This window comes from Cyphomyrmex costatus, unplaced genomic scaffold (genome assembly GCF_001594065.2).
Source record: "Cyphomyrmex costatus isolate MS0001 unplaced genomic scaffold, Ccosl1.0 scaffold302, whole genome shotgun sequence".
NCBI classification, from domain to species: Eukaryota; Metazoa; Arthropoda; class Insecta; order Hymenoptera; family Formicidae; genus Cyphomyrmex; species Cyphomyrmex costatus.
Window position 1 is genome coordinate 451,777 of NW_017277148.1, and position 20,599 is coordinate 472,375.

The following is a 20,599-nucleotide window of genomic DNA, read 5'->3' on the forward strand; positions in this document are numbered from 1 at the left end:
ATATGTATAATAATATATATTATATTTGTGTCAATATCGAATATATTATTTTATTTTTCTCTTTCCATAAATTATAATAAATAACTCTTGACTGTGGTTATATATATTAAACAAAATATTTTACAAAAGTAAATAGCTGTATGTCGCCACGTGTTCAATGAAGAGTGAGAAAAAGAGACAGAGAGATGTGTCACTACTTGTCTATTCAAAAGTAACTAGACATCTGAAGCATTGCGTGTATGTGTGTGTATGTGTGAATATGTGTGATCTTTGGCGACTCCCGTACCTTCGTATTCTTTTCTAGATAGAAACACTCCTCATGCGGTTAAAGTAACGAATAAATACAATATCATCTTCCTATCTCAAACATGATCGCAACGTATAAATTAGGTTTCGCAAAAACATTACGTAAAAAAATAATTTCATAGATCAAACATGATCGTGGAAATAATTTCCCACATCTCATAAAGCACATATACATATCATAATTATGTTGCATCATCAATTATACATCGATTTGTGTTTGCTCTTTTTTTTTTTACGAAAGGACGTTACACGTATGCGACACTAAGTCGAGAAACGTGTTGCGGGAAGAGACACGATTATCGCCAATAAGGTCACGTTGGACTTGTCCAAGAAGAGACAATGTCCCTCCGTTTCTTTCAGTGTTTAGTCGCTTTTCAATACATCAGAAGATAGAGTTTTACTAGGCTGAGCTGAGGTATTGAGAGAGGCAAGATGGTTGTTTTACTCTCTAAATATGGCGTAAGGTTACAAGTGAGAACTGTGAGGCTGTTGTTCGTAAAACAGTACGTAGGCTTCACTGGAAACGACCGATCGTGATGACACGACGGACACTCGGCTGTCGTTATACTCATGCCATTCCCCCGAGTACGGGTGCTTGCAGTACGCGGTGTAGTGACCCGAGTACGTGGTGCCAGAATGATTCGCGACCCCGTACAGATTGTACGTGCAGCCCGGAACTCTCGGGGCGGCAAAGGCACTGAGATCCAAACCCGTCAGGGGAAAGTCCACCATCACGTTCAGCTTGCCGCGAAAGCGCTCCATCGGAGAGAAACGTTTCAAATCTAATAGATAGTATTAAGAAAAATAATTTTTTTTACAATTCGAGCTACATTTATCTATAATAATAATAATAATATATCGAACAAACGGATACTAATAATTGGATGATTTAATAATGTAAATTATTGAATCTATAATATATATATATATACAATGTGTAAAAACGTTCCGAACAGAATCCTTTCCACAAAGTTCAATAATACATTCTCTATATACAGGGAGGGGCATTTAAAAAAGGTCACCTGAATAACTCGCTTGTTTTTGACAATAAATTATTTTGACAATTATTCATTTTGTATACTTATTTTTTTTAAAGCAACTATGTGTTTTCTTTACACCATTTGATTTATCTCGTTATTCTGTTCACAAAAGTATTAAGGTACGATAATCAAAAAGTCAACAGTTTACGAGTTATTTAACATTTTATGTCAATATGTATCAAAATAAAGTGTAAAATATCTCGAAAACTATTGGTTTTTTGGTATCTACCTTAATACTTTTATATGCAAAATAATTAGAGGAATCACGTTATCTAAAAAAAATTACATTATTCCATTTAAAAAAGTGGAGGTGACCTTCATATCTTTTTAGCGCCTCCACCAAAAAAACAATTATTGACATCACATTATGTGGCCCTCGAAACCAAGCAACTTTTGTTTGACACTTTTTCTTCTATTGTCAAAAACAAGCGAGTTATTCAGGTGACCTGTTTTAAATGTCCCTCCCTGTATATATATACCTATGAATGATTATTCATATTAGATCGATGAAAAAAGGATACGAATAACCAAAATTTTCGGGAATTTCTGTATGCTGAAGCTCTTGGTGCACTTTCTTCTCATCTGACATTTGGAACATGTTGGTTTCTCATCGCCATCCAATACCTCCTCTTTTGTAAAATGCTCCAAACATTGGCTCAGTTTTACCGTGCCACTTCTGGCTGGTATCGGCAAGCTTAGGTCCCAGAATGGGTCAAGAGTGACTGATACGTGATCGCAGGAAGTGCAACGTAAAGATGAACGTAATTGTCCGACGAAAACGTCGACTATTGTACTATCTTCGCTGCGTAGATAACGTTTCCAACTCTCCACCGCTTTCTGCATATCCCTGTATAAAGTAATAATGTCGAATATTTAATCTGTACATATTGTAAACTAAACGCGCATGTATATCGCGCAAATATTATAACTTTCTCACGTGTAACTATCAGGTATGTCTCCGTGTATGGGCGGTAGCTTTGTGGTGACTCTGTTGACATCTTCGTGCAAACCCTCCAACAAGTATCTGAGAAACTCTTGAGCGTCTTGTTGACTATAACCCATGAAACGTGGCGCGAATCTTTGTATTTGAGATTTAAGCGCGGTCGTGTTTACTACGTGATCACCGCCCACTTCCCACAATTCGTGAATCACTTGACTAAACGCTTTGATCAAAGCGCCTTTCATGCTGGACGTTGTCGTATTTATGTCGGCCAGATATTGTTCGTTTAGTAGATACTCTAACAGAGGCCTCGTGTTGCTCAAGCATTGAATCACGCTGTTCATGAAACACTAAAACAATCGTGCGCACATTAACGTAGAGTTATACGTAGTTATAAAAATTTACGAGACTATTTCGTGATGCTGTACTCACTGTATTTCCAATATTCCGTAAGCCGTTTAGACCACATCGTTCATCACGAAGAGCTTGCAGACGGCTACGTGCTGACCTATTAGTCGGGCTTCCTTCCTGAAAGACATTGGACAAATTAATTTTCTACACAAATATTAGCTGTTATCAATTAGATGATGCATAGAGTCCGTATATCGTTGCAAATACTGTCGTCTTGAATCCGAGTCTGTGTCCGAGCGTTCATTCATTCCGATCGGAAAAAATATCGCAAATTGCTCGATAAAAGGAGATTTAAGCATTTCGCGATAGCAAACAACTTGCGTTACACAAACTTATGCAAACTGATAACGCGTTAGATTTAGTAACACTGTACTTGTTAGGCACACATGTGGATATGTAGACAACTTCGTCAGACGACGTTTATTAAAATACACACATTCACATAGGACACATAAAAAATGTTGCAATGCTTGATTTACGATTTTGCTAAAATATCTAAAAGTTTAGCTAAATACAAATCTGAAAATAATTTTGTTAGACCATAAAGAGTGCGTTTAAATTCACATCCGAGTGCCTCGTCATGTTATCCTCATTTAACGTCCTATGAACGACAAAAATAAAATAATATCTGGCACTTGGACGAGGATTTGAATGCAAAATAATTATATAGGATATTCAAGTTGGTTGCTAAAACATAAAGATGCTTTTTGCAGCATTGCTTATTATGTTTGAGCGTCTTACATAATTATTTATCTGACAAAATCATTTTCAGATCTGTATTTAGCTAAGTCTTTAAATGCTTCAACAAAATTATTCTTTCTGTGTAAGCAACTGAATTGACAAAGACAACATTGATTGTGATCGGCAATCAACAACCTGCCGGAAAGTCACAATCAATCGTATAAATACTCACCTGTGAATGCACAAACGAAGATCGGATGGCATGTGGCACGGCGGGAGTAATTATCGTGCAATTATTAATATGTATCGAACTGATTCTCGAAGGAACACGTTTGGAAGATAACAAAGGTGTCGCGATGCCGAGAAAGAAGGCGTAAGTGAGCACGAAGGCTGTTACCGTCCACAAACACCACAAGGCCCATCCTATCGCTTGAGCGTGAGCCAGTTTACACGTAGTGATTTCTATTTCGAAGAAATTCCCGAGCGATACGGCGCCGGATATAAAACTTCTGTGTGCTGTCTGCGTTATGCACAATCTGTCGCTCGTTCGATGCACGTCTAACAAAAAAGACGTAAGCAAAAAAAGACGTCATTTATCTATACGTCACGCTTGTCACTGTACGTGTCAATAACGCTTTAACAGCCGTGATATCTCGCGATATCATTTTCGGACGGCAAATGCATTCTCAAAAATGTGCCGTTTATCATTAGGAAAAGACGCGAGAATTTGCAATTTCGATCTCTTCCTCCAAAGTGTAGAGATGAACTTGAGTGACTTGCCAGCTCCATCCTGTTAGAGATAGTTCGAGTAGATACAATTTACAAGGAGTATGCAAACTACAATCGCGATTATTCGTCTGAATCGATGCATTTCTGATGAAGAATCGTCGCGTGAAGAGGCATGTAAACTCGGTCAGCTACCGTAAATTACCACGGCATACTGTGGACACGAATTCGCTGACAACGTGTCTCTATCTTCCGGAGAGTTCGAGAAGGAGAGAGAAAGAGCTGTGAGCTATTAATAAAACACCAGCAACTTCGAAGAGGCTCTAGTTGGAGACAACGAGAGGGCAAAGAGATTTCGCAACAAGACCGGGTGGGGAAGTAAACGAATAATGTGGCAACGGCACGGTAGAGAGGAATCTCTACCAACGTACGTCGAAGTATGATTGAATCTACATCATAAATAAACAAATCTTTGTCATAGACTCTCCTTTTTTAGAAGATTACTTTCCTCTCACCAATCGAACAAACACACAACAAATCGGACTTCTAAAACTTATATACTTTTTGTAACGATCTTTTTTTCATACGACATTATTGCGTTCTATATAAAAAGCAACTTTACAAGTGTTAAATTCTTTGATATAATTGGTTTACATATATTTAGAGAAAAAGAAACAAATTAAAAGGTGACTGAAGGTATAAACGACATATAATGTGCGCAAATTTACACCTTCAGTCATATTTAAATTTATTTTTATTTCATATTTAGAAATGAGGAACTAAGAATAAAAATCAATTATATTAAAGACATTTCAACAGTTACTTTTTTTTTTAACGCAGTCACTATAATTGCAAATATACAAACTCACACACGTATAATTATACATATGCAGTATACATATTTCATATAGAAGAATATGCGTCGTTGAATCTATACTTATATTCGACGGTGATTCGATTGTATTTTAATCCACGCAACATACGTTATACTCACGTCTTTGGTATTACCGTTGAAAGATTCGTGCTTGTCAATTTAACCCATAACAGGAACACATACCTTTTATAATACTAAAGAAACATAGTATCCTTGAGACTTATTAATGTTTCTTATTATTAATTTTATTTTTTTTAAGAATAGCAAAATTTGAGCTTATGTAAATAAACTCATACAGCAAGATCATTTTAGCAATATTGCAGTAATATTACAATGCTACGGTATTGTTGCAAGCTTTTCTGCTGTATAGTGCAATAATTAGCCTACGGAATAAAATAAAACTGAAAAATATAACATAAAACATAAAATTAATCCAAAAATTACATTATTTAACAATTACGAAAATATCCCAGGATCACGAAAGTCTATATGTTCCATCTGTTACGGGTTAAAAAACTTTTTGAAAACAGTCACGGTACAGCATTGACTACGAGCAATCACAAAGATGACTGAATGAAGAAAGAAAAATCGTAGGCCCATTTCTACCAATAAATTAACTTTAATCACGGTTTAATTTACTTTTTACCTATTTCTGATTCTTAGAAGTAGAATAAAAAATAAAATTAATTTACATTGAAATAGAAATAGGCAGACATAAGGATCATGAAGATATCTGTTAATAATCGATTAATAAACATCGAGGATTAAACGTAGTCTATGCTGCTCCGCGCCAGAGTGTATTACTTCTTTTACAAGCGCACTCACGTATTGCTCGTTGACTCCGCGATAGATATTTTGGTGTGCCGTGGATGGATTCGTTGGTAACGATGTCAGATTATTTCCTGTGGCACTTGAGAAGAGACCGGGCTGATCTATTCTCCTCGACGTCGAAGGAACGGACGGGTCGTCGCCGTGCGTGACGGACGGTCTACCGGCTATGTTGTTGATCGTTCCACTGAAACCGTTTTCGTCCGTGTTGTTGGACGCGCTATTTTCTTCCTCGCCGTCCTCAGGAATGTCACTAACGCGATCGCGTTGTAGGAACACGATAGACGTGACATCGTCGGTACCGCGCGTTACCTCGTTGTTCGTCGTAATCTCGTTTTTCTTCTCCCTTCCTGTCACCTTGTTCTGAGCGTTGTTATTGATCAGCAGCTCGGCGTTATGAGGATTAGTAGCGAGGTTAGTTAACAGGTCAAGGCTACCAACACCGATCAAACCACCAGCGGCGGCGGGTGAGAGAACGTTACGCTTAACGGGAGAGACCTTGTCCAGCCGGTGGCGACGCTGCTGGTGGAAGCGGTGGTGGCAATTGTTGAGATTATCGTCGTCATTCGCGTCGTCGCCGTCCTCGTCCTCGTTTCCGTCGTCGTCCCCGTCCACGTCGTTATCGTCGTCACGCTCGTTGTCGTTGTTGTTAACGCCGTATCCGCACGCGATATCCTCGCCGTTGCCGTCACGCCCCGTGTTGTCGGCGTTGCCGTTGTTGTTATGCTGGTCGTCCTTGGTACCGTCGATTTCGTCGTCGTTGTCGTCGTCGTCGGTTGGTTTACAGGTAACGTGATCGTCGACAGTCGTTACCTCGGCGAGAGAAACGGCGCCGTCCGTGCGTGTATGCCCGACGGTGGTGAGCACCGTGCTGTTCGTAGACGGTTTTCTCTTGCTGGGCTTGGACCATAGACCGGCCGCTCCGGTAGCCACGGACGAAGAGGATGACGACGAGGAGAGCGAGGACTCCAAACGGAGATCCTTGCGCTCGACCTCGCGCTCGTCCCCACCGAACAATTCGTTCAAGGACGACGACGTCGAACGGTGCCTCCAGTGATGCGCGCTGCCACCGCTTGCCTGCTGTTGACGTTGAATACTAGGCACGTAGCTGGCTGGTGAGTACCTGCTGATGATATCGGCGGCTGCGGCGGCCGCGTCGACGCTGCCGCGTTCCCTCGAGGATATGGACGAGTTGACCGACGTGCTTGGCGTAGTCGAGATGTATCTACTACCGCTGCCACTGGTGCCATTAACGATCGTTGTTGCTAATGCGGCGCCGCTGCTGCCGCCCGTTTCGCCGTACGTTGACGACGAGACTGACCTGCAAAATTTGCCCGACATAAGAATATTGCGGTCATCGCGTTTCGCCGGACCGGGCCTTTGGCCAAGGTCCCCTGTCCCCTGCCTCGCGAGATCGCGTTATGCAACGCGCGCGAGTATAGACGCCGTTCTTCGGTGGGACTCGCGCGCGTGTATGCTACCGAGATATGCGCGTTTCTATCGTCAGCAATCGGGCGCAACTACTTCTACTTCGAGGTTTGGAGGTCACTAAATCAGACCCGCGACACCGTTCGCGGAGACGCGACAGCTTCGCAACGCCGACACGCACGTACTCGATATTTAAATAGTATATTCTCTCGAGGAATAACGCAGGGTGAAAATCCAGGGTGGAGTGCATCTCTGGAATCTGAAGAGAGAAAATCTAGTGCTACAGAGATATCCGAAACGCGTCGTGCACATACACAGGCCGGATAATCTCGTGAGGTCAAGGTCCACGACTACATTCCGTAGCGCGAGCGTGCTTATTTAAAATCGATAAATGCGGCTACGTGCTCTCTCGACATAACACTGCCGCGCGAATTTCAATGGTGCTTTATACCGTCGAGGTTCTCTTCGCGTTACCTCGACGAGGAGAGCAATGCTTTGATTAACGACACCGAGATAGAGGCGAAGCTATTTGATCCGGAATAACAGGTAGCGGACCTAGCGCGACCAGTTTATGCTGACCTCGACCTTTAACGTAGGACTAATGCCAGTTACCTAGGTCACATACGAATGGGGATGTACATATCGTGTCTACCTTTGTAATTGAATTATAGTGACGTGAACACAAAGGTAAGGCAAGGTGAGTGACGCGCGAGACTTTCAGTTCAGACGTAGATATTCGACATCAGGTGCGATATCTTGAGAAGGTAGAAAATATTATCATATATTAAAGAAGAATAACAGTAACATGATTTTCACTTTACGATATTATTTGTAGGAAATTATCTCAAGGATACGGGTGATTTGATATTGATTAATATTGGGTGCTTTCCAGTGAAAAAGATACAGTTAATATGCTGTGACACAGTGAATCATTTCATCTTGTTCGCCAATGTTAAATGCGGAATAAATGATTCACTGTTTTACACTGTCATCTGTGTCTCTTGCTGGAGCATGCTCATTATATGTCTACACGAACGTTTTTGCTGGAGTCTCTAAAAATTTAGCTGGATATAGATCTAAAAATATAATTTTATTGGGTTATCAAAATAATTACATAAGTTCAAGCCTGATGACACAATGCTGATAAAAATTTTAACATTCTAGCAACAAGTGTCTTATACAATTATTTTAATGATCCAATCAAATTATCTTTAGATATTTAGCTAAATTTTTAGATGCTGTAAAATGCGATAATTTTAGCCCAGTTAGGATAACTTTGGCCTGAATTTAAAAATATCTAGACAATATATCAGCATATAAAAACGTCTTAAAACTTTTGAGACATTTCGGATCTCGATTTTGTCACGTGTGTTGTTATTAAAATTTGGATCAAATTACTCCGATTTTGAGTCAATTAATTAATTTTCAAACTGTTCATTCCATGTAGGCATTTCAATTTTCGACTCTATGCACGGGATTGTGTTTTGCTATCTTCCTAAAATCTACATCCTACTTCGAAGATCGCTCACCTTGCGGGTGAGCAGGTGGATCGACTGTACTCCGACGACGAGTAGTTCCTGCGGACGCTCGTGCCGGTAGAAGCCGATGAGTAGAAGCTGCGGGGCGGATCGAATATATAAATACCTTGTCAAATTCTAATTCAACATTTCGGAAGCGCGTCGACTTTGTATATTTGCCTTTTGACAATACTATTGAAAATTTCACCTTTCTATACTTAAATTTTAACTGTGTCGTTTCAAACCTAGTCCAATCGCAAGATCCATCAGCCGAGGAAAAATTGCGACAGCACGCAATCTTTTACTTCTTGCGTATTTAATTGAAGACTTTAATCGCCAGACTTCATGTAGATCGAGATAGGAAGGAAAAACATCGTTTAGCGTGATTACAAGATACGCTCCTCGACTTGGCGGAACCTGCCATTCAACCGTGTCTACTTTCTCCACGCGTTGTTAACTCGCGCGATAAATATTACGTCGGTATTAAACGAGATACTCTTTTTAGTCAGCATAAAACATGTAATAGGATATTCAGTTGATGTACATAAAAGATAAAACAAGAATTAAATCGGATTATAATTCAGATCAAAGTGTGAGTATTTGATTTCATGTTTGATTCTGTACAAAGATTACATGTTACGCGTTGCTTTACGAAAAATTTATACGTTTCCAGTAATATCCATTTCTATTCAATGTGTACATTAATATAATTATTTTAATCTCCATCTATCATACTAATTGTGATTTTTTAATTTTTAGAATTAGAAGTTAAACCACGTATGAAAGTTAATATATTCTACATTGATAGAAATCAATGTTCAATAGATTAACTTTAATCTCTTTTTTTAATTTTGATCTTTTTATAATTTTTAGAAATAGAATAAAAATAAAAAGTTAATCTAAGATTAAAGTTAATTTACATTAATTGAAAGTAGAGATCAATGTAGATTAACTTTAATCTATTATTCTTTTTATAATTTTTAAAATTAAAGAAAGATGAAAAGTAAATTAATCCAAAATAAAATCAATATAAATTAACTTCAATTTCGGTCCAATTTACTCTTTATCTTTTATAATTTTTTAAATTAGAAAAAAATATAAAAAGCAATTAAAATTAATTTATACAAAATATAGAAACGAACATACATAAACCGCGATATATAAGGGCGATCGCTGTTGCAACTCTCGAGGGTTCACTAACAATTCTTTTTTTATTATCCATTCCCCAGGGAATACTGACAAAATACTAACCTTCCTACAGGCGCACAATAAGATCTCCTGTACTCCGAAGAGATATAATTGGAGCGCAAGCCCGAGCCCGAGCCCGAGGACGATGTGTAGAAGCTGGTGGGTCGGTCCAGGATCGAGGATGAGCCGGTGGAACGGTAGTTGCCGTACTTGGACGTCGAGCTACCGAGCGCAGAGGTGGTGGTGCCACCGCCGCCGGTGCCGCTCGAGTACCTTCGGCTAGGCGAATGTGGTGCCATTGGACTGGTGCTATATGAGACCGCTACGGCGCCCGCCTGCCCGCTGCGATGATACGACATTGTGCTCTGCGGCTCGCCGATCTCCTCGAGCTTCTCCGTCAAATGCCTGAAATTCATTTTACTGCATTATTCTCACGCGCACTCTAAAAAAATAAATGTGAAAGTAAAAATAAATATGCTTATAAGAGGAAAAGAGACAAGAGTTTTATTAGCAACGTTAATTGGCGACTTCGAAAGGGACCTTTCGTGCGGAACTCGTTCCTGGTTCCTCAAGTCCCGAGTCTCGCGGAACGACCGGAAACCGCGATCTTTTGATTGCGACGCGCAGTTCCTTTCTCGAAACTTTCAACAAAATAATACAAAGATACACTGAGAGAAAAATGTGTTTTTAGTATTTATAATTATAATTACATGTTGCTACAATTATGATTGCTATTGTTAATAATAATATACATATATTATATCAATTTGTTGATAAAACTATACATATAGTTATTATTACTAACATTGTAGCAATAATATTCATAATTATGGTAACTTGCGATTATAATTAGAAAAACTTTTCTTTTAATATATTTAATTATAATTGCACGTGGTATACTATTATAATTACAAGCTTTTTGTAGTTATTATACTATTATAATATGTTAGTACCTAATATTTTTTTAATTTCACAAAAAATATACATAAATTTTGGTGATCAAAACTATAAATTATAGTTAAATTATGTTAATTGTAACGATTTTAATTTTCCTAGCATCACGATGTGTAATACTACTTTGAACTTAGTATCTTTATTTTTAATACTTGTCAGCAAGAGACACAATGTGACGCCGTTATTATTTCATCTTTGTTTAACATCGGCAAACCACAAGAATGTGATGACTGTATTATACTACGTCATCCGTATCTCTCGTTAGAAAGCATATTTAATTAGTATGAAATAAAAGATGATTTACTTGAAATTTTTCTCGTTTTTATTACAAAGATTTCTTGACGCTGATCAGGTGTATGGTGTTTGTAGTTACAGGATCGCGGACATCCGCGGACGGTGCACTCGCGAGATCTATCTCAGGAAGTCAGATCGACGACTTTTTATCGGTAAATCCAACTCGAGGAACGGAGTAGTATATTCGACCGCCTCTCTCGCGAGAATCTCTCAAATTTGAATCTGATAGCTGTTGGAATCTGTGTGCTCGTATCGCAGGTCAGAAGACTCATTATCAATCGGTACACATGTAATACGTGCGTTGAAGTAACAATTTCAACGAGTGCTATTATCGATAATTGCCACGCGCGGTGATATAACGCGGTCGACCTTCGTGACGCGATTGAAAATTGTGTGAGTTCGCGAAACGTAAAATGTGCAAAACGAGTATCGTTCTTGGTGCAACGCGGCGAGCTTAATTCGCGCTTTACCTCTGACCTCGTCCCTCGCTCGAGTATATCGCGTCACCTTGCCCTCCTTTTCCACGGAACTTCTCCGGAGAGATTATACTATATCCAGCAAAGAGATACGACGGACCATTCGACAGCAAAATCGCGTCACATTGTCGAACGATACGCTCAATATCAGCTGAAGAGAGAACATAAATCTCTCGGGATAAGAACAATTTTGTTTAAGAATATAAAATTTTAGCTAGACACAAAGCTGAAAATGATTTCGATGGTCTATCAAAATAATTATGTAAGATGCTTAAACAGTTACTAGAATGTTAAAAATTTTTGCAATCACCATGCTTGAGATTTTTACAAAATTATTTTTAAATATATGTATCTAAACTTTTTAGATATTTCAATAAAATTGTTTTTTCCCCTGCAAGTTGGAAAATTTTCGTTCAATACACATCGGTACACAAAAGTATCGGTTTCATTGAAGTATCTAAAAATTTAGTTAGATACAGATTTGAAAATAATTTTATTGGAATAATTGTGTAGATAGAAAACTCAAGCATGATAAGCAATAATTATTTTGATGATCCAAAGAAAATTATTTTTTGATTCATATTTACAGAAATTTAGATGTTTCAATGCAGCTTTTTTCTTTCTGTGCAGCTAAGAATCAGAAAATAATTTTGTTTGGATCAAAATAATTATGTAGAACACTTAAACTGATCGCTATGGAATGTTAAAACTTTTTGCAACATTGTTATCAAAACTTAAACGTTCTATAATTATTTTAATGGTTTAACAAAATTATTTTGAGATCTGTATCTAGATAAATTTTTAAATACTTTAGCAAAATCATTCTTTTCGTGTTTCTTTATAGAATATTTTTCATCGCGGTTCATTGATTGTTATACGTATCGTGTGAATAATCTTTGTAGCGAAGACGAAGAAACGGAAGAAATGCGTTCACGATGTTGCCAAAACGACGGCGCGCGGCGTCGATAGGACGCGGATCTGATGCCCGGGGTGATTTTTTTCCCGCGATCTGGCAGCCGTCCCGCTTTTCCGCCGGACCGGAGTTAGAACGCGCAGTTAGGACGCCGGAATCCAATATAAACCGCGTCGTTTCGGATTTCGTTACGTGTGCCCGCTCCATGTGACCCGAAGCGGTAAGTCGCGACACGTGCAGATTGACGTGGGATATTCGCGGGGGAATATCCATGCAGGGTGCGATTCTGTCAAGAGATAAATCCGAAATTGAAGTAAAGAAAAGGCACGGGCTAGAAAAAAGATAATACGGACACTGCAGATACGTGGAAAGAACGGTTTTATTGTTGAAGTATCTAAAAATTTAATTAGATACAGATCTTGAAAATAATTATAAGCCTTGCTGCAATAATAGGCTAACTCATATTTTATAAAAACGGAACAAATGGACTCTAAAACGTTAAAGTGATGGAAAAAATACAATATATCAACAATTTATTGCTATACAGTAAAAAACATTTTATATTTGTATTAAAACCAGTCGACTCAAGTGTTGTTGTTAAAATTTTGTTAAATTTTTACATATTCTGAGTGTTAATTTAATATAAAGTAATTATGTTATTTAAATATTTTGTGTTAAATTCAACATTTCTTAGTGCTAAAATAGTACAATTAAATAAGTAAACAATTGAGTAATATAAAAATGATGATTTTAAAATGAAAATTCTAAGATGAATGAATAAAACACATGTTGATTTAACATATTAGAAAAAATACACTTCCACAATTTGCTTATAAATGGTGTTAAACAACATTATGTTTTTTGTGTTAATTCTTTTACATAATATTTATCTTACTTTCTAACATATTCATCTTGTATAAAATTTTTGTGTAAAATAACACAAAAATTTGAATGAAGGATACGTGAAATGTATTTTTAACTCACATGTTCTAACTATATATTTTGTTCCATTATTTTCACTTTAGAGTTTATTTACTCCGATTTTGTTAAAAAAACGCGAATTAGCCCAATTATATTGGATCATTAAAACAATTAAGATAGCAAATATAATGATAATGTTGCAAAAAATTTTAATATTCTAGCAATCAATTTAAGCGTTCAAATTTAATTATTTTTATGATCCAACATAATTGTTTTTAGATATATCTAAATTTGCAGTATATTAGATTTTAAAGAGTTGTTCTTCTTGTCAGATATATCCTTGTCGGATTTGCTTTGACTGTTCTATTGTTACCAGGTGATAAACAGTCAGGCCTCATAAGATTAATGTCCTTTGGATGACTAAAACAACAATTACGGAAATCGCGTTAACGTATTCTCGGCAACGAAACCCACACTATTCGAACAGACACGCCCTTCTTCTTCAGACAATTATGCTATCCGAAGATTAGCGGAATATTAATGAAGGGTGTGCAGCGATCGTGTAATAAGGGGAAACGGCGACGCACGTTCGCTAGCGGATTCCGTGACTCGGATGGATTACGATTCAATTAGCTTACGTAAGACGCGATGTACGGATCGTGACATAACTCGGCACGGTGTGCGTCGGCGCGTTATTAATTAATTTCAACGACAATACATCGCCGGACATGTCCACGTTTACCGGCGTTTAAACCGGCAAGGAGAAAAAGTGGCCTGATCACGTCCGCCCAGACGCGTACTTTCGTATTTAGATGTGTACCTCAAGGATTTAGCTTTAAAGTGCACAGCAGGTGTCGAGGAAACACGAATCATTGCACAAATACTGAGTATCATCCAAGGTTCGACGTTTTGTATAAAGAGGAAAAAGATAGCCTTGCACTCATGCACGGAAAAAAAAAATGTATAGAGCATTAGCTAACAGCAGTCTAATCGAAAATGCTTTTGTTTATCTATAATAACAATATTGATGCGTGTGTACTTATGTATAAATGTGTGGGTGTTTTCCATTTAGTGTCGACATAAACATCATTCTATCTTTCTTGACATTTAGAGAGTAATAAAAATAGAACTTGACTTGTATCATCAAATGGAAACTACCCCGTGTAATAATTGTCGTGTGTTACACGCGTTTATTTCTTTTTCCCCTTCTTCTCACATTTCACATAAAATATCTGGCAAACATTGTAACATAAAGCAGTCATATTAACGTTTTATCATTTGCATTTTCATGTTAATGTATCTTTTCATATAAAACTGTACGTAATAAATTAAACTAAATTAATGAAGGAAATGACATTTCCAGAGTTTTTTTTAGCAGAACAGAATAAATTTCCTGACTATTCTTCGAATTCTGTCAGACATATAATTTGCAATTTCTCCATTTTTAATACCTTTAACTCATCAAATAATCCTTCTCTCTCGAGTTTCTGTGTTTCTTTATCCATATTAAGTTTTTTCCGCTCCTATAACAGAGTTATTAGCGAAACAGAAAAAACTCTGATTTTCTCTGATTATTTTTTAATTCTCTGATCTTTTCCGGTTTTCTCTGATCACTAACAACCTTGCGATTTTATTAAAACAAGAACATGACATGTTTTATTACTAATATTATCGTTGAATTAACGCAAGATTATTTTCAATTAGATTGTTGTTGGCTAAGATGCTGTCAATACATTAAATTTTTTTTTTATACGATAACGCCGAATGACCGTTCGATCCGCGTTTTATAGGATGATAGCTCTTCACGTGCGTTTATGTGCGTGCGTACCGACGACCTTAAAGTTTCATCGAGATAGTGTATAGCTATGTAAAAGCATTTAATCGATCCTGCACGCCGAGGGCATAAACGAAATGGAAAAACATTCGCTCGCGTATCCATCTCTATGTCGGGTACAGACGAACGGGAACGTTTCCACTTCCTCTTTCCACTTTTCTCTGCGGCACATAAGCAGAGGAAGATAGAGGGAAAGAGCGGTGCAGATCGATATACATCGGCCGTCTTACGTCCATTTCTATCAATGTAGATTAACGTTAGCCTCGGTTCAGCTTACTCTTGCTCGTTTCTATCAAGATAGATTAACTTTAATCTAGTTGAACTTGCTTTTTATCTTTTTTCTTGGTTCTGAAAATTACAGAAGGAGTAAATTAAATCGAGATTACAGTTAATTTACATTGGTAGAAAGATATCTATCTTCTTCTGTCTCCAATTCTAATATCGATAGATTAACTTTAATCTCGGTTTAATTTCACCTTTTTAATTCTTAAAACTATATAAGGAACAGATAAAGAGTAAGTAAACCAAGATTAAAGTGAACAAAAAAGGCCTGGTTCCCCACCAATGTAACTTTAATCTCGGTTCAGTTTATTCTTTTTTTTTAAGAATAAGAAAAAGGTAAACAGTAAGTTAAACAGAGATTAAAGTTAGTCCTACATTGATGAAACTCCGGACCTAAATAATTATAAAAAATAATTAATAGATTAAAGTTAATGATTTATAAGTTGATTTTGATTTATATTAGCAGAAATATGGATACTAAATTATCAAATCGATGAATACGTATTTACGATGTCCGTCTGTTCCGTATCTTCCCTAAATCGAGAGCTGCGTATATAAAATCGTGTTAAAATTTAAAAAATTAACTAGAAAAGATAAAGAATAAGTTAAACCAAGATTAAAATAAATAAATAATTTATACTAATTATTGGATTACAGTTAACAATTTAAGAAGTTAATCTATACTAGCAGAAGTAAAAATTAAAAAACCAACGAAGCCGACGAATGTACGCACAAGCAACGTCTGTCCCGCCTCCCCCAAAATCGTGAACTGTACAATAATCGTATTAAAATTTACAAGTGCCGCGGTCCAGCGTTATGCGCCGGCCTGCGATACATAAATAACTTTACAGCACGCGTTTCTCCCGCGTGTACACCTCTCTCCGCTTTCTTTTTATATCTCTTCCCGCAATCTTGGAAAGGGTATATTAATAGTGCGCAGAAACTATGAAAAGTTTTGGCCATCATCGTCGTTGTTGTCTCGATCGTCTAGTACATTTCGATGAAATCGCTCGTATACACACATTGGTGCGTAATGAGAATCGAAAAACCGCGTGATCATTCGGCCTCGGGAAGCCCAAACGATGCAGATCGTCGCGAAAATCGAACGGCATGCGGTGGGAAAGAATGGACGATTCGCTACGCGATTTACCATTACGAATCCCCGAGGAGTATCATTTGATATTATTTAATGTTACTTCTACGTTAAGACGATATGTATATATATGTATATATATATATTTATCTTTTACTTCTTGGAGATTTCTCATTACACAAGAAAAGTCTATAAAGAAACTCATCAGTCTGATCATATTTCAAGATTATTTTAAGCAATGTCAATATAATTATAAAATTAAATTATCATGTTTTTTGAGATTGCACGTAAAAGACGATTATAAATATAAAAATTATAATAAGAAACAATAAATGGAAAAATATTTTATACAGCTGATTTATACATTGAAAAGAAATTTTAATTGAAAATGAACTAAGTAGAGAATTCTAATCGTATAAGAATTCTAGTTATCTTAATTAGAATTATAAAAATTCAACCAAAAAGTTATGATTTATCTATTTTCAATTCAAATTCTAATTAATACAAGCAGACTCTTTTTCTGATTAGTCAGTTCTTATTTTAAGACTGTCTTAAGTAATGTCTTAAGATGCTAATACGATTCTGTGAATGGCTTATGACATTTTAAGACTGTAACTTAAACGGTCTTAAAAAGAACCGACTATGAATACTGATCTTATTATTATCGGCTTTTAAAAGAAGAATCTGTACTGATTACAAGATCGGTATTCATAGTCAGATCTTATATTTAAAACCGTTTTAAATACAATTTAAAAATGTCATAGGTACAATTTTAAAGCGTCATAAATATCAATCACAGAATCATGTTAAAGAATTTCAAAACATTACATTGTTAAATTTATAATGTCAAATTATACTAAATTTGAGTTATTTTTAATTGTTGTTACAGGTTGTCACTGCTTCAACTCAATATTAATTTAACAGATTTTACTAAAATAATTAAGTCAAATAATTTAAGTCAAGAAATGTAAATTAGATTCTACAGTTTATTGACTAAGTGCGTACGTTAATATTGACGTTGCTTATTTTAAAATTGAGCAAATCAACCAAAGAAATAGATTAATTTTGACACATACATGGAAATTAAAAATAATAAAAATGTTATTTAAATCAAGGGATTCGGTTACCCGAAATGACTGATAAAAATGCGAAAGATATCAATCTCTGAAACGGCTAACAATAAATATTTATAAATTACGTATATACTGAGAGAAGTATTTTATATTTGTGAATATAATCGTATGATAAAATAATTATAATTGGAAGCTCCATTTTTGTGGTTATTACTGTTATGTTATTTAGTAATAATAACTATATATATATTACATATTCTCTTAAACATAAAAAATTGTATTATAAATTATAACAATTAATCTCAAATATTAATATTGTTTATAAAATATTGTATAAGTGGCAAATAAAATAAACATTTGTATTCAATATTAATGCAATCACAATAATTATTTTCTTAAATTCATGTATTATTTATGTAGTAATAATTAAAACATGTGTTTAAAAAATGAAGATCTTCTCGATTAGTGTGAGTGACTATTATTAATGACACAATTGACTATACATGCCATTATTAATCATAAACATATAGTTGTGAAATCGAAACATTATAGTTTGTCCTACTCATAATTGCATTTTAAGATCAAAAAAGACTTTATGATGCGCGTTTTATCGATTTGCAGAATCTTATCTTACAGAACTTATCTTATTTAATTAGACTGATTCTCATCGATGTCAAAATTCGTAAATAGTTGAGTATGCAGTAAAATTTAATTTAATTAAATTTAAGGTTCTCCTCTTTGTTTTTCTTTTATATTTCCGAGAAAGACTCACGCCACTGCTGCACCGTTTTGACAGCGCGCATCCGTCTTTTCCTCCTTTTCGCCTATTTTTTTTTTATAAATAATTCGTTTCGGACGCACTCGCGGGAAGGAGGCGGAGAACGGGGGAGTCGGGGGGGAGACCTTCGCGCGCGCGTATCGATATCCACGAATATTTTTATCGAACGCACCGACGGCCGGGGTAACCTAACCCTTTCTCGCTCCTCGATATTCACCGGCCACGCGAAAAAGGGGAGACGAAAAGAAACGTGGAAATCACGCGAAACACATCCATACATCGCGTGGATCGTCTCGCTGTACACCGTTAAATTCATAATGCCAAATTATACCGAATTGAGTTATTTTCAATCATTTCTATAGGTCACCACTACTCCTCTACTCCAATTCGTTAAATGAAACAATGCGGTTAAATTAAATTTAACTATAATGAAAATGTATTACATTAAACCTAACTCGAGCTTAGTTTACTATTTAGGTGCGATGTTAACGCGGACGTTGTTTACTTTGAAACTAACCACAGAAATAAACTGATTGACATTTTGACACACACACACACACACACACACACAGAAGCTGAAAGTGATAAAACGTGTTATTTAATTCAAGGGAGTGAGTTACCATTGCTCCTTTGATATTTAAACAGGGTATATTTCTTTTTCCAGCGGCTATGCGGAAAAAGTCGGCCAGGAAGAAGCCAGAGGGGAGGAAGGAGAAGAGCAGAGAGGGTTCGTTGATACTCACGATGAGAAACTCGGCGTCGACGAGGGGCACGGCGGACTGTTTCTCGCGGCCTCGCGAACGAAAACACCCCGAAAGGAAGATTCGCGAGGGGCCGGGCCGTCGTCCGGTTATCGCGGCTTACCGTCCGTGACCGTGACACCTAGCAACCGCTCGCGTTATTTCGCCCATGTTCCCCGGACGTTTTCCCCCCCCAAGAGGGAGGAAAAACCCGATAGAAAAAGAAAACGAAAAGACCAAAGTAAAAGAGGAGAGAAGCCAGCTGCCGGACGAACGCGAGCGAGCCGCACTGATCGCACGATTCACCCGGAGTGACTCGCGGATCAAAGCGGCGAGACTGGCCCCACTCGACGCCGGAGGGGGAGAGGAGGAGCGAGGGGGATGCGCGGGTCGTCCCGACGGTGGTACCGACACGGTGACGTCACCCCCGGGAACGTACACACACGCGCCACTCCGTTCCGAATTCCAACGGGCACACGGGGTCGGTAAGGCGCGGAAGAGACGGTGAAACGCGATCGATTCTTTCCGAAACGCGCGCGCGCGCCTCCCCGTTTTGTTCGCTCGGGCGCGCGAATATGTATGTATACGTGAGATAAAGCCTCCGTGCGAAAAGCCTCACCGATGTCACGCACGCACGCACGCTCACGTCGGCACGAGTATTTACCTTTCGTCGACGGCTCCTGGCACGATCCACACCCCGACGTTCGTAGTGCCGCGAGATTATCGGCACTGGTGGTACGCCAACAATGCGCACGCGGACAAAATGGCGTGAAGTGAAGGCCGATTTCCGTGTTGACAGTCATCGACATTCCTTCGCGGGTGTGCGACAGCGACGGCGACGGATGGCGACGGATGGCGGCGGCGGCGGCAGCGACAACGGTAGCGGTAGAGCGTTGACGGGGTGGCGGTAGCGGCGCGGTGACCCACACGGCGAGCCGCGTTTTGCGCTAGCGCAGAAGTAAATTCGCCGAACGCACACTTGACGTAGCGCCGGAAGTCGCGGCGCGCCAGTCGGATCAGCCGGAAATCACACTCGACTGTCGATTGCCCGCGAAAGTCTTAGCCATTCGAAATATAAAGTCACAAAATATATACAAGGTGTTTTATTTTCAGTAATAATTCTTAGCATTTGAAATATCTTTGAATCGATAGAATCTAGAGAAAAATTTGTATAACCAATATTGTATACAGTGTATGTAAAGAGTTAAAAAGTTTTTATCCAGGTGCAGGAAGCGCTTCGGAGATATCAAGGTCAGTTTTATCTTTTCTTTTAAGTGGAATTGTATACATTTTTTTATGTAA

The 20,599-nt window shown here is 37.7% G+C and overlaps 1 protein-coding gene across 5 annotated transcripts; it reads right to left on the reverse strand.

The window, feature by feature from the left end:
* Positions 1 to 202: 202 nt before the first annotated feature.
* LOC108775664 (ubiquitin carboxyl-terminal hydrolase 20) lies at positions 203 to 20,170 on the reverse strand. Of its 5 annotated transcripts, none has more exons than XM_018542100.1 (8): positions 19,962 to 20,170; positions 10,003 to 10,344; positions 8,764 to 8,850; positions 5,804 to 7,127; positions 2,719 to 2,814; positions 2,284 to 2,636; positions 1,868 to 2,193; positions 203 to 1,088 (listed from the first exon to the last, which is right to left on the reverse strand). In XM_018542100.1, the coding sequence occupies exons 2-8, from the start codon at positions 10,296 to 10,298 to the stop codon at positions 772 to 774; spliced, it is 2,799 nt and encodes a 932-aa protein (XP_018397602.1). In that variant the 5' UTR covers positions 10,299 to 10,344; positions 19,962 to 20,170; the 3' UTR covers positions 203 to 771. The 5 variants fall into 5 exon arrangements, with proteins under 5 accessions (XP_018397602.1, XP_018397603.1, XP_018397606.1 ...); XM_018542101.1 differs by lacking the exon at positions 19,962 to 20,170 and adding an exon at positions 19,301 to 19,504; XM_018542104.1 differs by lacking the exon at positions 19,962 to 20,170 and having other exon boundaries at positions 6,305 to 7,127; positions 10,003 to 10,421.
* Positions 20,171 to 20,599: the final 429 nt, after the last annotated feature.

Bases quoted from the DNA above. Each gene is read 5' to 3' on its own strand.
- LOC108775664 (XM_018542099.1), bottom strand. From the start codon at position 10,355: ATGAATTTCAGGCATTTGACGGAGAAGCTCGAGGAGATCGGCGAGCCG. The intron at 7,128-8,763 runs GTGAGCGATCTT...CAAATTTTGCAG, and splicing joins TCCACCTGCTCACCCGCAAG to GTCAGTCTCGTCGTCAACGT. The intron at 1,089-1,867 runs GTATCCTTTTTT...ACTATCTATTAG, and splicing joins CCCGAAAATTTTGGTTATTC to ATTTGAAACGTTTCTCTCCG.